The sequence below is a fragment of the Podarcis erhardii genome (genome assembly GCF_964252035.2).
Source record: "Podarcis erhardii genome assembly, chromosome: 6".
Classification (NCBI taxonomy): Eukaryota; Metazoa; Chordata; class Lepidosauria; order Squamata; family Lacertidae; genus Podarcis; species Podarcis erhardii.
The window spans coordinates 59,013,703-59,029,808 of NC_138510.1; the positions used below are offsets into that span (position 1 = coordinate 59,013,703).

The window sequence follows — 16,106 nt, forward strand, 5'->3', positions numbered from 1 at the left end:
GAACAAAGGAGAATTTAGATATTTTCTTATTCAACTGTGGGCCTTTCAAAAGTAGTTTATGACATGGCACTGGAGTCAGAAATTCTATGAGGGTAGTTCACATGAGACCGAACAGCTCTATGAATCCCAGGCAGAGTTTGCTGGCTGGCACAGAAGAACATTACAGCAAAGGTAATAAAAGGTAAGCATTGCTCTGTTTTCTCTGTGGATGCAGATGCTTCCAGCTGGAGCGTATGCAGTTATCAGTGACATAAATGCTCTTCACTTCATCTGAAGCATCAAGATGAAAAACGGGGAAGGGGGAGAGATCATACTCAAGAGCAGAAGACTCAATCCCCAACCTAGGAATTATTTTGTTTCTTTAATGGTGTTTACTGTCAAACGCTTGGGAAAGGATACAGACATTTCTGAGCACATCAGATGTGCCACACACCATCTGCGGCAGAAGTAAGCAGGCAATGCTTTGCGCTGAACAGCTGCAATTTAGCTATAATTTCATGATGATACTGATTATGCACAGACAACTTAAATAGTTCCCTGAAGCATAGGTCTTGCAGCATCACTTATCATCCTGAGTAAGCATCATTGCACAAAGCACATGCTGTAAACCTGAAGGGTGCAAATGCAGACTGCTTATATTTACAGGGCTGCACTAGACCGAGGTACACATCTGCATTGTACACAAAAGATTACACATTCAACCAGCATCTATAAGAACTTCCTTTCAAATGGAGGCCCAATGCATATCCTGTGACTTGGTGATTTTCCACAGCATGTAAAATCAGAAGAGCCAATATGTGCAGGCATGCATAGAATGTATTTATTTATAAAGCTTCGGCTGTAATGCCAGCATCCTCAATGTGGTTTTTGTGTGCAATAGCACCTGTGAAAGCCTCTCTCAACGTCAGTGAAAGCCTCTGTACTCCCCATACCCCATACAATGCTATGACTTCACTCCCTGCCCCTTCAGAAGTAAGAAGAGAGTGATTTCTGCTTGGAAAAGAAAGCTGAGAGAGGAAGTGGAAGGAGTGCCATTCCCACTTCCTCTTCAAACTCTTTTGTTTTCTAGCCTGAAATCACTATCCAAGGAGAACACAGAGTGACCAGGAGAAAAAGTGTTTTGTAAAAAAGAAGTAAGAAGGGGCTAAGAAAAGAGGGACCTAGCGAGGGAGAGAAGGGAAGGAACAGAACACTGTGTGTAGGTTTTGTCCTTCTCTCGGGGTGGGGGTGGGGTGGGGTGGCAGCAGTTCTGCATTTTTATTTTTAAATTCTTGTTTCAACTTTTTTCCTCTCTAAAGCAGTCTGTATTTGTCATTCTCCCCTTCCCAACCTTTTCCTGTCTGGCCATCTACATTTTTTTGTTTGTTTGTTTCCCATACTTCCCTGGCCACCGGTGTCTGCATTTGACTGTTTGTTTCCCCCTGATCTCCGGGGTTTGTGAGCCTTTACTTGTTTTTTTCTTCCTCCAGGCCTGCCTACCTCCTTCCCAGGAGACATACAATGTAAGTAAGTCGCAGGGTGGGTTTGGGGGAGAGAGACGTACTTTCCAAAATTTGTGACTAGGCATGACACTCACAGCAGTCATGTTATGACCTGCAGCCTTCTCTGCCCTGCTCGCTCCACAGCAGCAATTTTGTGGTGTTATTCACAACACCTTTTGAAAATGCCAAATATGCCCAGGAGCCCAGGAAAGCTAGGGACCCTGCTGTAAATCAATGCAGACAGCTGATTGCTCCCATATCTGTAAGACAGTAAGTCTTAATCTGTCCACTTGCACCCTCCTCAATGCATTCCTCCTTCTGAGACGCCATTTCAGAGGAAATTTTTTTTTTATCCCAACAAATTGCATTTGCTCTTATTTAATAATAAAGGAAAGTGCCTCTGAGTACATGAACAGTTAATTTCCCTTATCCCTTAACTAAGGCACATTTCATTAAGAATGTATGTGATCAGTGGGAGGGGGAAAATCTAGGGCACACAACTCCAGTCCTATATAGGTCTGAACCTCAGCAGGGCCCCACTGCACTTGGCACACTCTATAAGGCTGGATAACATGCATTTCTCATCATACAAGGTTCACTTTATTCTCTCCCTCTTCACTTCCACTTCTACAAAGAAGGCTCAACACCTTTACACTCCTGTGATGCAATAAAAGGAATCTGCGTGAGCCTTCCACTCACCCTTAAGTGCTTGCAGGCAGTCTCCAAACATGTTCAGTTTAGTGTGGGGAGATAGCTTATGCAGTCCTTGGCTCATTCTATACAGCTGAATCACCCCCGACTGTGTACCACACACACAAAAAGCCAAAAAGCCACATTATCCTCTGTCACCAATAAAACAAGTTTTCTCAGCTTTTGTCGCCTGTGTCTGACCATATGCACCAACATTCTAAGCTCAGTAATGTCTACATTTCTGGCAGTGGTTCTACAAGGTTACAGGAGTCTTTCCTCAGCCTACCTGAAAGATGCCAGATATTGATTTTGGGGTCTTTTGCATGCAAAGCACACACTCTACCAATAACTTTTGGTCCTTCCTTTATGTAGAGATGCCATGCTACTTCCTCACCCACCCACCCCCCTTTAACTTTAAGCATCATCAAAAGCTCAGGGGTGAAATCCAAATAAGCAGTTCTGCTGACACAAATATTTCCTCTTTTCAAGGGAACTTCTCTCCCCAAATCTGCTCCAGAGGGTTCAGGCTATCCCCAGAACACATTTAAGGGGCACACAGGCAGAGAAGTTCTGTTGTGCAATCTAATTTGTTGCATACCACCTCAGAAGTGTAGTCAGTTAGACCCTCCTCACGAGCTAAGCAAAGAGATTCCCAAGACTTCATTGGAGACTTAAGTTACGAGGCAGGGGCTCTACGAGTTTGGAAGCTCCAATAAGACCCTAGTAAGGATTTAGATTCCTGAAATGAGGAAAAAGGAGGTGTGCACGCACATGCAGATCTAAGCCAAAGTTATCAGTAATGCCACTGGAACCATTTTTGTGCCTCCCTTTGCAAATACCTTTCCAAGACCCCTTTCTATGTTCCAAGCAGAAATAACTAGGAAATAATTGCTGGGCACGGTTCCCTTTGAGAAGCGGTTAAGGAACGCAAGTGGTGCTGTGGTCTAAACCACTGAGCCTAGGGCTTGCCAATCAGAAGGTCGGCAGTTCAAATCCCTGCGATGGGGTGAACTCTCGTTGCTTGGTCCCAGCTCCTGCCAACCTAGCAGGTCAAAAGCTCGTCAAAGTGTAAGTAGATAAATAGGTACCACTCGGGCGGGAAGGTAAATGGCATTTCTGTGCGCTGGTCTGGTTTCACCAGAAACGGTTTAGTCATGCTGGCCACATGACCTGGAAAAACTGTCTGCAGGCAAACGTCGACTCCCTTGGCTAGTAAAGTGAGATGAGCGCCGCAACCCCCGAGTCTTTCGTGACAGGACTTATCTGTCAGGGGTCCTTTACCTTTTTTAATTGCTGGGTATTTCAGAGTTTGAGAAATTGGTTTTCAGAAGACTTTGTGATTTTTTCATAATGAGAAAAGACCAATCTCTTTCCACACCCCCACCACAACTTAACTAACACCAAATAATCACCTTTAGCATCACATGCATACACTCTTCCAAGTGTGCAAAAGTTTTACTGAAATGTTGCAGACTAGTGTTACCGCCATTTAATTATACTGCAATTATACTACAAGCATTTCCATATCAAAAAACATTACTACTAGCCTTTTTTAGATTAGCAGCTCATTTGTTTTTGCTGCAACAAAACAACACAGTTAATTTTCTATAATTGCCTGAAGAGCCCTGCTCTTGGCAATATATTTAAGCAAGTTTAGAAAATAAAATTTCATTTTCACCCCAATATTTGAGCATACCAGCCTATTCAACAGTTTGTTAACCACCAAACAAAATAATATTTAAGAAGGGATATATTTGTGCCTGTCTTCACATGTTCTAAAGATCACCTATAATTCAAAAGTGATTCTGAAACATTCGATTAAAAGGTGAAAGCATCAGCTTAAAAATGCACAGCACTCTACTGAAGCCAAGAGAGTCATACTACTTCCAACAAGAAAAGATTTTGTTAATTAAACATCTGTTACCAACATGCAACGTGGAAAAAGGTGAAGTCAAAAGCTATTTGAGTAGACAAATTTTTACTATCAAGTCATCATTATTAACATAAAAGTCAACATTTCTATGATGCTACTTTAAAAAAAAAGGTTGCAACTTACCCAGCCTTGCAAGATAAGTGGATGCAATTAAACACTTGCCAAGAGATTCTTCCCGCTTATATGGAATGGACCAATGATCTGTTAATACTCTGCTCTCCAGTTCATAAAGATTTGTTGTAGGAAACTCGATACCTTCTCCAGAGCAGTTCCCATTTTCGTCATTTTTCTGTTGAAAAGAAGCCACTGTTAGCTGTATGAAGAAGCCACAGTTAGTTGTTCTAGTTACTGGCTGTTATAAAAAGGGATTGTAGGAGACCCATACCAGAAAACCTGACATTCCAACTACAAAGCAACTCCTGTGCAACAGAAATTCTACTTCTTAACTCAGAAAACAAAGCCTATTTGCTGTCTTCTTTTCCCACCATTTCTGCACCCAGCAGAAAAATAAGGAATTGCCAGAAAAAGTAGGGAGGATTAATGCAGAATCTAGCACTGTGACATATATATGCACAGTGGTGAGACAGATGTACTACCATCATTGACTTAAAAGTTTTCCTAGATTACTGAATCAAAAGTCTGGAAAGGATTGAAGGATATTATTCCAATCATTTTCAAACCAAAAAGAAATCACCTAATTATTTAAAAGATATAGAATACAACTTCTGATAATCACATAATTAATCCAACATGCTAACAATGAAGTATTAATTGCCCATCCACAGATCCGATCATACCAGACCCACAAGCCAGGCGCTCTAGTAAGGTTCTGCTTCCCCACTATGCAACAAAAATGCAGCTTCTTCTAATAATATAAGAGCGCAAGCCAATCTATGCCAACATTCTGCCCCTACAGTGACATCAGATACCTATGGAAACCCCCAAGCAGAACATGAGCACAATAGCATTTTCCGGTTTATGACCCAAAGCAACTGGTATTCAGAGGCATACTGCCAATCATACAGGAGACAATAACTATACAGCCATTATAATGAGCAATCACTAATAGTTTTACCTTGGTACCAACCTCTGCTTTATGGCAGGAGGAGATATGGAATATACAGCTACCATAGTTCTGCATTGCAGTGGATGTGTACACTGACTGTGCCTCTCTTTTCTGCCTTTACTGGACTACTCACCTGTCCAAGATCATAATGCATAAAAGAAGTGAGTGCACCACTTCTGAGGTAAGAAAGAAAAACACGAAAAAGACCATCACCATGCTGAAGAGCAGCTAGACCTACAACTTTGTGAAGAGCTCTTTCCACACTGAAAGGCTTACAGCTATCACATCTGCATCTACATAGGGATATGACAATCATATCAAACAAATCAATATTGATCTATTTGGCCTTGAACTTATCTTCTCCTTTATATCTAAATAACCAAATCATCACTACTGCAGTGAATAAGGAAACAGAGAACACCATAATCTCAAAACAAAGTTTGGTTTAGAATCTTTACAGGTATCTATTTTTCTTTAGGTTACCGCAGGAGTGCCTTATCTAGTTTATAAACCATTCTGCTATAGTTACTTTCTAATTATTTTTCACATTTTCAGCAAAAGATTCTGAAATCCATAGGTACAGATCTACAAGGCTAAGGTGGATTCCCATAAGGGGAAATAAAAGCAAACAAAGAGCAAGATGGTATCTGACCCACCCCAACTAATGTAGCCCATGTGGACAGCACATTCCCTCAACTTATTTATAGTAAAGCAAATAAGGTCATTTATGCCACTTTCTCATCAGTTTCATTTCCTATGGAGCCATTTCTACGAACAGAAAGCACAAAACCCACATTTCATTTTATAAATCCCTGCTCTCTCTCCATTCCCCAAACACCACTTAAATTTACCTACTTCTGTCTAGCAGGCATAACAATTCGAATCATTTGTTACAATTAATGAAGAGAGGCTTTAACTTTTGTTATTATTATTGTGAACAAATAGTTTGAGCACCCTAGGTCTAAAGGCATTCAATGATGTTCAGAGCAGTGGAGCCTATGAAATCCTTCACCATGTACAAGACTGGGTAGTAAGTGCTGACCATTGTTCAGCTTGAGATTTAACCTTTTTTAAAAGTGCCAACAGGATGCAAATTGATGCCAAGCATGGATCTAACAATAAAACTCTCATGGACACACATAGCTACCACAAAAAGACCAAAACCATGACTCACTGCACACTGGCTAGTCAGTGAGCAGGCTATTTTCGATCATTGTATGTACTTGGACAAGATTCAAAACTTGTGAACTAGTAGTCACAGGTTGTTTTTCCAGTACCACTCCACTGTCTCATTTATTGCTTTCATTTCCTGGTCTAACAAGCACTCTCTCTGTATTAAAAACAACTGCACATTCATAAAATAATGCTTCCTATCTGAGAATGAACATTAAGTGCTGTGGAACAGGAAACTATTATCTAGGAAAGCAACAACAAACTGAAAGCACGGACATTAAATACTATCTTTTCAATGGATTGAAATATAGAAAACAACATTGTGGTTATAGAACAGCATTTGAGAATGGTGAGCATTGCAGTAAGAATGTAAGAAGAGCCCTGCTGCATTTTCTCACAGTGGTCAGCTAGAGGTCTATGGGAAATTCAGGAGGAGTTCATAAGTGGCCATCGCTAGTTTAACAGTGTGCTACGTAAAGAAATACTTCCCTTTGCCCGTCTTGAATTTTCTGTTACCCAGCTTCACTGGACAGCCATGGGCTCTGATATTCTGAGAAAAACACCCTACCTACTTTCTCTGCAGCATGAATACATCTCTATCATGTTCCCCCTTCTTCACATTTTTTTCTAAGCAAATGTTGGAACCTTCCCTCACACCCCTCCTCTTATTGAACCCTTTTCAGCATTACAATATCCACACACAGGGTCAAATTTTCATTGTGCTATCCGTCAAAACCTCAAAATTGTGTTTCTGACCAGTCACCATTTAGGATTCCCCACCCCAAAGTACATCACATGAAAATAGCCCTTTTATTCAAGATAACAGCTAGAAAAGCAAGGAAAACTCTTAGATATCTTTATCTTGTGATACCACATGCTACATAATCTCTCAACATTTATACTCTCAGAACATACACTTGCAAATACACAATTATGCATCCTAAGTATGGTGGTTCAACTGATTCCCATAGAGATCAAGTGACGCTTGCTCATATTGATCAAGCTTTCATCTGGGTTTCCGTGAGAGCATCTGGGCTCGTGGTATGGCAATGCCTCTATCAATTAACCTAAAACACAGGGGGATCTTTGACTATGAAGGGAAATTCTATAAAAATGACACCCCCTGAACCCCTCATATATTCTGATGTCTTTGTAGACCCTTTAGGAAATTCCCTAGCAGTTGTCTGCCCCTTGGCCAAGCTCAATGATGCGCACAGGAGAAGAGGCAAAATAAAGACAATCATTTCAATTGAGTAAAGGCTGGAAATTTCATTTCATGAAATGATGCTATTATTGGGCTAAGTGATGCAATACATATACTATGGATTATGGAATATATGTAGGGAGGAATGCTTTTTTTAGTGTGGTGATAGTGGCATCCTGATGATAACAAAGAGAACACTTAATATTTGCAAAGGGATATTCCCTTCAAGAGGAAAAAAGATTGCACAAGCTCAGAAGTGCTCAATCTTAGACTTACCCTAACGCAGTTTCAACACAGATTCCAATCTCTTCATATATCCCCATTGATGTCCCGAACTCAATCTACTTAACTAGGCTAAAACAAGATACATCCAATCTTTGATAGAGCCACTACCCACGACCTCCGACACAGTGCATAAACCTCTGAGGTTTTGCAGAAGAGCCTCCTGAGGTTAGACTGTAGAGCAAGTAGGAGAAGTACAGGGTCAGAGGTTGCTGCTAAGAGCAGAGCAGCAGTCTCCACACTATCCATCATGGCAAAGAGAGCCAGAAACAACATCAGATATGTTATTCAGTCAACACTGAGCTACTGTGAGGCTGTGCACGGCATCATCACATTATCTGCAAAACTAGCATACCAAACAATGCTACACATGACAGCAAAATCACAGAGCACAAAACTAAACATCATTTATTTATCTGAATCATTTATAAGTCACCTTTCAAGGTGTGCCCTCCCAAGGTGCGTTTTTTTAGCACAATAAAACTACAACATAATTACTGAAAAAATAGCACAATAACCCAGCAACAGGATCACAAAAAGCCTGACAGAACAAAATAAACTTTTCAGGGCCCACATAAAATACTCAAGTGGAGGGTTCAAACACATTTTGGGGGAAAGACTTTCAGAGATGTGGTGTCCCGTCTCATCCCCCAAAGCCCCGTCCCTGCTATCTGCAAACTTGATTGTTCTTTATGGTAGGCCAGACAACAGAGTCCCCAAGGATTATCTTGCACCTAGAGTTCACTCATAAGAGCATGGGCAGTTCTTCAAACAACTTATTCCAAAACCATTAAAGGCTTTAAATGTTAAACTCAGCAGCAGTTTGAACTGAGCTTAGAAGAAACAGGCAACAAAAGTAACTGAAGGAGAATGGGTGTTATATACACAGACTTCTTTGCTCTCCAAGCAACCTGGAGGCTGGATTCTGTACCAATTGAAACTTCTGAGCTGCCTTCAAATGTAGCCCTATGTAAAACGCATTACAGCAGCCTAGCCTGGAAGTAGCCAGTGTGTGGACGACTACAGCAACTGCAAAATAACATCTCACTATCCTAGAAGAAAATCATGTAAGTAAGTAACTTAGTCAGGAAAGTGGCAAGCATGTACATGCAAGTAATACAGTGGTACCTCGGGTTACAAACACTTCGGGTTACAGACTCCGCTAACCCAGAAGTAGTACCTCGGGTTAAGAACTTTGCCCCAGAATGAGAACAGAAATCGCATGCTGGCGGTGTGGCACCAGCAGGAGGCCCCATTAGCTAAAGTGATGCCTCATGTTAAGAACGGTTTCAGAACGGACCTCCGGAACGAATTAGGTTCATAACCAGAGGTACCACTGTATTCTGATTCTGCACAAATGAAGTGTGAAATTTGAGGGATATTTGGATGTAGCTCAGCCCTGCAAGTTATGCTTTTCCTCTTGTCCAGTAGCACCTTAGAGACCGAATTATTGTTGCCTGCATTTCTTAATGCAAATGCAGGTATAGCTCTTTAATGGAAGCCTAGGAAAACACAACAGTGCGATTCATTTTCTACAGCACAGTTTTCATCAAACATTAAACCACAAGTTGCCTATTTATTTTAGTTCATCTATATTGCTGCAGGATTATATAAATTATGGGTACTTTAACAGCCCTCTCTAGCATTACTTCTTTTTCCCATTCCCAAGGGAAAAGTGCTAATCACCACTGTATTTTCCTTTGGGGTGCCCAAGATTGTACATTCACAAAGATAACACATTCAGAATTTAAATCCTATAATACCAGCTAAATACATTCATAGTGAAACAAGGATAATTGTCCATGGCATGGCAATAGGAATGCTTCCCCCTGTCCTTCTGTCAGGTGCTAGCATCCAGATCAGGATGCTGCCATAGACAGGACATTTTATTCCATACTTGACAGCCATAGGAAAAATGATTTGAAACACAGGTGCATCGAATGATTCACACAATAACTCAGAGCGTATAGATCTACTTAGTTACAATTTTATAGCTCCCTTTTATATTTGTCAGTTAACACTGAATTTGAAAAGTTCATCTAGACAGTTTTTTATATTAAGCAAAGGAAAGCAAACAATACATGCAAAAAACAGGTGAAAAAGAGTTGACACCAAATGAGGATCTGTTATAAACTGTCAGACCTCTGCCTCTGCTATCCCTGACAAGCTTTTTTGTATAAGTAAGTTGTTTTCAAATAAAACCTATAAAAGATTAGGATCCTCCCAGGCCTTTTCTTATAAGAGACTCCTGTTCTTATCCAGAAACATTCAAAATCTGTTTGGTAGAATTAACTTCTAACACTGGCCTCATTTTCCTCCAGCATTTCACTTCCTTATTAAGCAGCTGTCATTGAATAGAACTTCTGACTGGGAAGATGACCAGAAAATGTCTCTACTGAACATTATCTGAAAGACACTTCCTGCCCAGCTGAGCTGCTGTTTGTTCCATGCATAAATGGCCTCCCACTTCCACCAATGATAAACATTTAGATCACATCAAGTGTTAATCTTCGCCTGGAGGTTGCTTCAGTAAACAGAAAAATATTTCACATGGGATTTGGAAACCCTTTAAAGGTGGAAGTTAATAGTAAGAAATATACTAAAGACTATAACAGCTGCGGAGAAGGTTAAAAAGACAATGTCCATAAATATTTTTTATTCAAGAAATAAAAGTGCTGAAAACATATTGAGATTCCAGTTTTGCAGAACCAGGAACTCAAGAACACCACATAGAAAAATGCTTTAATCCTGAAACGTGTTATACACAAAATGCATATGGCTGTATTTTATAATTTACACAAAAGGGTTAACATGTTGGTGGCACAGTCCTTCCATATCTAAGATTTTAAGAACTCCTCCTTTAAAAATCAACAGAACATAGGCATGACAAAGGTAAACAACGAAATCAATGCTATCACTTGACTTAACTGCAACCCGTAATTTCAGAAAGCTATGAAGTTGGCACAAAAGTGATAATGAACATATCTATGGAGAATGTGAAGAAACTACTGTATACTTAAGCTTTTACACTATTTTTCAGGCTGCAGCTCCCCCACTTGATTTATAACCAAAAGACAAAACAATTAATATATATACAACTAGAACTCATCCTACTCTTGATTGTAATCTGCTTCAACTGTTTTTAATACTGTATTTTTAAATTGTTGCAACTTGAAGGGCAAGTTAAGAAATCTGAGTAATAATATACGGGAAAACAGAGGAGCAACTACGTAAGAGCGAAACCATAAAAAAGAAACATTCTTAAGAGCTGTGCACAAGTAAAAATTTGCACTTGGCAAACATGTGTCAGACCACTTTGTATCAGGTGCTTGGCCTGATAGGAATATGAAAATTGTTTTGGTGTTTCCCAATGAGTTAGAGCTCTGAAATTTGATACGCTGTGGTCAGACCTTTACCTTCAGAGAAGCTACCACATAACTGAATATACCTGTTTTTGAAAATATAACATCTGAATCTGTGGGGTATATATTTATTCTATACAATAGCTGTTCAAACTTTCTAAGTTAACTTGTTGCACTTCAGGATGTAGTACTAAGCTATGCAATGTGAACACGGACCACTAAATTCTAGCAGTACATCGCACTATAACTGGAAGGAGAGGTGACCATTAGAAGCTCCCAAACTCTTCCCCAGCCCAGATTAAAAAACAAGCCAGAAAGGACTTTCCATTTTACAACTTGCCCTGAAAGACTGCCCTACTACAGTTACTCCCATAAAGAGACCCTCTTGTTCCCAGAGCCACCTGTATGGTAAGCTTCTGTTACCTTCCCATCCCAGTTACCCTAAGAGTAGTCCTCTGAAGCAGCCCCCTAGCTCTAACCTTTAGGCCAATGTAAGCCACAGGAGTGGGGGAAGAGAAGCTCGCCCAACTCTGGTTAAAATACTCAAGTCCCTTCATCTTAAAATTAAGATAGCAACTTTCTGTCTCATGGATAAAAAAATATCACTTCTGCACTCTAAACACACTATATCTTAAATTATTAGTTTATTGACAAGGATTAAGCATTCATAAAATGATTCAGAATGTTTAGTGAATGATGCAATGCTCTTAAATATAAGAAGCTATGCATAAGCATAGTTTGCCACAGCAATTGTACATGTGTGAACACACAAAAAAAATAAAGAACATGATTATAGTGGAACACACGTTACGGTGAAGTGTTCTGCTACTCTCAAGTCTTCCATCACCCAAGATGGGGATGGATGGGAATGGTACTCTGAATATGAATGTTATAGCAACTCATCTGTGATGAACAGGCGTACAGTACAGAAGTACAAGTAGTGGACTCTTTGCGAAAAAGAATAGTCCCGTTATTTTTTGGCCAATGTGTTACTTTAGATTATTAGTATTGGCACTGCATAGCTGCTGAACAAAACCAGGTACAGGAAATTGTAAAGGCAGCTTATCTCTGTTAGGACCAAATATTTAGATATCTGTATTTTCCCAAGAGAGTCAAACAGAACAGAAATTGACACAGGAGAGAAAGTCTCTTCTTTTCCTCAGCACTACTGATCAGATCTAATTGTGTGATTCCTGTGACAGCTTTTAAAGAATCAAAATGTTGGCTAATCCAGTCACAAATGTCCCACGTAGGTGGGGTTTTTTTTGTAAACTGCTTTGAGGTTTCATTACACTCAAGCAGTATATAAACATTGTGAAATAAATAAATAGATAGATAGTTTGGCTCTTACATGGCACACCAAAAACTGAGTAGGTAAATATTTGGTGGTTATACGGCACTAATCACTGAAGTGGCACTACAGTAATGACAACTGCGAAGAATAGTAAATGCTTAAGAATCAAAACAAGAATTCTGCGTTGGTTCCCAACATAATTAAAATTCCCAACTTACTACAAGAACATGCTCATGAATTCCTATGTTTATTTACCTTTTTAGTCGTGATTCAGTTGTCAGCATTTAATTTAGGAGAACTGGGAGCAAGGAAAGGAAGGAGTTCGTACACAGCCAAGCCTGGTAAAAGAGCTCCCAGCCAGAGTTCTCAACCCCAGGCATCTGTCTCTTTCTTCACAACAAAAACCAGCTTTTCAAATTTGATTTTAACTTTTTATTTATCTGTTAAAATGGTTCATACAATAACATCACTTCTGGAGTCTTGGGGTGGGAATATGATAAGGAATGTAAGTAGTATTTGTTTGTTTGAAGGATTTTTATCTCACTCCTCAGCCCAAAAAAGGGAGGCTGCTACATAGAAAAGCAAGTAATAAGACAGTCTTTGACCTAAAGCTTATAATCTTACTTGACTCAAAAGGAAAGTGGCCTTGGAAGGGAGGAGCCAAAAACAAACTCAGGCACTTGTTCTTGGTTACAAAATACAACTAGAAACACAGGGCTGTACCCAACACTGCAGCTTCACCAGTGCAATGGGCTTCCGTGCAAGCAATGAAGCTTCCTCTTCTGTCCCTTTCTGGCCATTGCCTGCTGTCAAATTCAGCTTCAGAGGTTTTTTGGGGGCGGTAGAAGAAACAATCCCATTGTGCTAGGTGAACCGTGCTGGTACATTACTGGAGACAAACCACAAATTCATACCTGAATGTTATCTAATCAGCATTGCAGGTCGGAATGAGCAGAAAGTATGGAAGAAAAAGTAGAGTATAAGTTAGTTCTTTCAGTGTATGATGGATCAGAATAAGATTGTATCAGAGGTCTACAATGTTGCCATGTTGCTTCTCCACTGACAGCTTGGATGATGTCCCAGACGCATTCTGAATTCCTATCTTGTACAGAAGTCAAAGGAGTCCATGCTGTCCTTGGCCAATATTTGGTAGTTTATCTCCCCAGGAAGCCCCCATCACCTTTCCTGTAGGCAGCAGAGAATATGCACTTCGTAGAAGTGCTCAGAGTGACTCCACCAAGAAGCAACTGAGGAAGCCACCTACCTTTCATTCCTATTCCCAAACTCATTCAATTGTAGGAAGGCTATTCATTTTCTTACCTATTGCAACATAGTCAGAAGCAGCTCACTCAGTGGGGAGAGTCGCATCACTACCAAGAGGAAGGGGGGCAAGGTGGCAGAGACTGTGCAGGTGTACTGGCAGGACTGGATGTGCCCAGACAGCCCCAACCTCCACACTGCTCACCAGGCAAGTTGCTACTGAATGTCTGGATCAGCTTACACGATCCAAACATTTATTGCATTCAGCGAAGATCCACTGGAATTAACAGACCTAAACGGCCATTCATTTCAATGGATCCACTCTGAGTATAAGTTAACTGACTACAACTCTTAAGTTCCTGACACAATATGCTTTTATGAGGTTTTGTCAGAATGCGTATTTTATACCTCTATTTATTTTTTGCCCATGTCTGAATATGTTATGACTTGCTGCTCATGCAACATAGCTACCTATGTGATATAGTGCACAAAATTATGGAGCTTTATAGCTCTAAGCAATCTGGGACAAGAATATTTCAAAAATCTCCTTCTCCCAGATGAACATAACTGAGAACTTTGTTTGCTTAATGAGACTCTTTGCTGAGTCTCTCTACCATCAGCAGTGTAGCAGGATAGTGCCAGAGATATAGTATTTTCAGATGTGGTGCCTAAGATTTGGACCAGCTGCCCAAAAGAAGTGCACCTGGGCCTATCAATATCACTTTTAGATAAGCATCAAATCCAGTTCTACCTCAACCACTAATGATGCAATAGTTTTAAAGCCTCCTACCTAATTCATGGTTTTGGATCATTTTACTGATTTTGTTGCTTGTAAGCCACCCAGACTCTTTCAAGTAAGACAATCAGGACAGTGTTGCTATAAAGAATTGCATGGGTGCTCAAAGAACTCCTTGGTTAACAAAAGCTGCAAAACTATACACACATGGGAGCAAACTCAACTGAAAGCAATATGGTCTATATCGGATTAGATATGTAAAGTATTAGTATGGGCACCTCATAATGAAAGAATGAGTCTGCACACACACAAGTGACCAGCTTCCAAACCCTCCACCACTGCAGCCTAGGCATAACACAGCAATCCCTTTTCCTAGGCTCCAGGCTACATTCCTCTTCCGGTGACAAACCAGGGCACCCAAACGCAGATCACACTTTAAGCTCGAGTTATGCACCTGACAGCTCATGCACAAGACGCCCGGGAAAACCCGCCTGCTTTTTTTTGGGGGGGGGGGCGTCAATTCCACCAAGACCCCCAAGGCGCACTTGGCGGGGTCCCTATTAACTGGTGGAAACTGGGGGAGGGGGCCCCTTGAGAAGAAATCGAGGTGAGGATTCAGGGCTGCGCGGTTCCTATCCTTGCAAGCTCTTGGTACCCCGAGTCCTCTCATTCTCAAGACCAAAGCGGTATTTTAAGGCGATCCCGTCCCCCTTCCGTTTCCAACGGGGCGGTGGGGCCAAAGGGCAGGCTGGGATCCCACTTAACAGCGGCGCAAAGCACAGGCGAGCCTCGCCCGCTCCCATCCTCTGCCCAGAGACCGTTACCTCGTTCTCCACCACCTCATGGTAGGCAGGGGGCGGGTCGAAGCCGGTAGTGCCGCCGCCGCCGCCTCCACCTTGGCCTCCTCCTCCTCCTCCTCCACCACCACCGGTGCCTTCGCCGTCCCCTCCGCCGCGGGAGACTCCGACTCCGCCGCCGCCGCCTTGCTGGGGGCCTCCCTGTCCGCCGCCGCCGCCGCCTCCCCCTCCGCTGTCCATGGGCTCATAGTGCAGGCCGGGCCGCTCGTTGGTGAGCAGCGCCACGGCCTCGTTGATGTCGTTCTTGGCCAGGCGGAGGGCCCTGCGGATGGCGGCCGCGTCCGAGAAGCCCATGCAGAGCAGCGTGGTCATGTGCTGCTCCTCCTCGCTCTCCATGGCGCCTCGCTCCGCGACGCCTCAGGCGCTGCTGCTGCTCCCGCTCCGGCGGCCGCCGCCACCGCCGCCGCCCGCTCTGCGCGCCGCCATGTTGACAGGAACCTCCTCCTCCTCCTCCTCCTCCTTTGGCCCGCCTCCCGCCGCCGCCGCCGCCGCCTCAGGGCAGGACAACGCCGAGCCCCACACCCACCCGGAAGCGGCCTGCTGAAGCCCGGATGAGCGTGGGGAAAGGGGGGGGGAGCGCCGCCGCGATCACGTGCGGAGGAGGCGAGGCGAGGCCAATGCCCGAACGTGAATGGAGGGGAGGAGGGGTGTGGTTGTCTTGGAAACGTCAGAGGCAACAGGCGGTGGAATCCCGCAAATGCAGCTTCGGGCGAAGAAGCGGCAATTATACTGAGCCCCGCTCACCCCGCCAAGCTTGAAAAGCATGGA

General features: G+C 42.3%; 1 protein-coding gene across 2 annotated transcripts in view; it reads right to left on the reverse strand.

Annotated features, from left to right (window-relative positions):
- USP24 (ubiquitin specific peptidase 24) overlaps window positions 1-15,760 on the reverse strand; it is a 72,186-nt gene extending 56,426 nt beyond the window's left edge. The window contains exons 1-2 of one of the 2 annotated variants that reach the window (XM_081867089.1): window positions 15,306-15,760; window positions 4,228-4,393 (exon numbers count right to left, since the gene is read on the reverse strand). In XM_081867089.1, coding sequence (XP_081723215.1) covers window positions 4,228-4,393; window positions 15,306-15,674 — 535 coding nt within the window. In that variant the 5' untranslated portion in view covers window positions 15,675-15,760. Of the gene's footprint in view, window positions 1-4,227; window positions 4,394-7,823; window positions 8,039-15,305 lie in introns of those variants that run through there. The other variant, XM_081867090.1, reaches the window with a different exon arrangement.
- Between the last annotated feature and the right edge of the window lie 346 nt (window positions 15,761-16,106).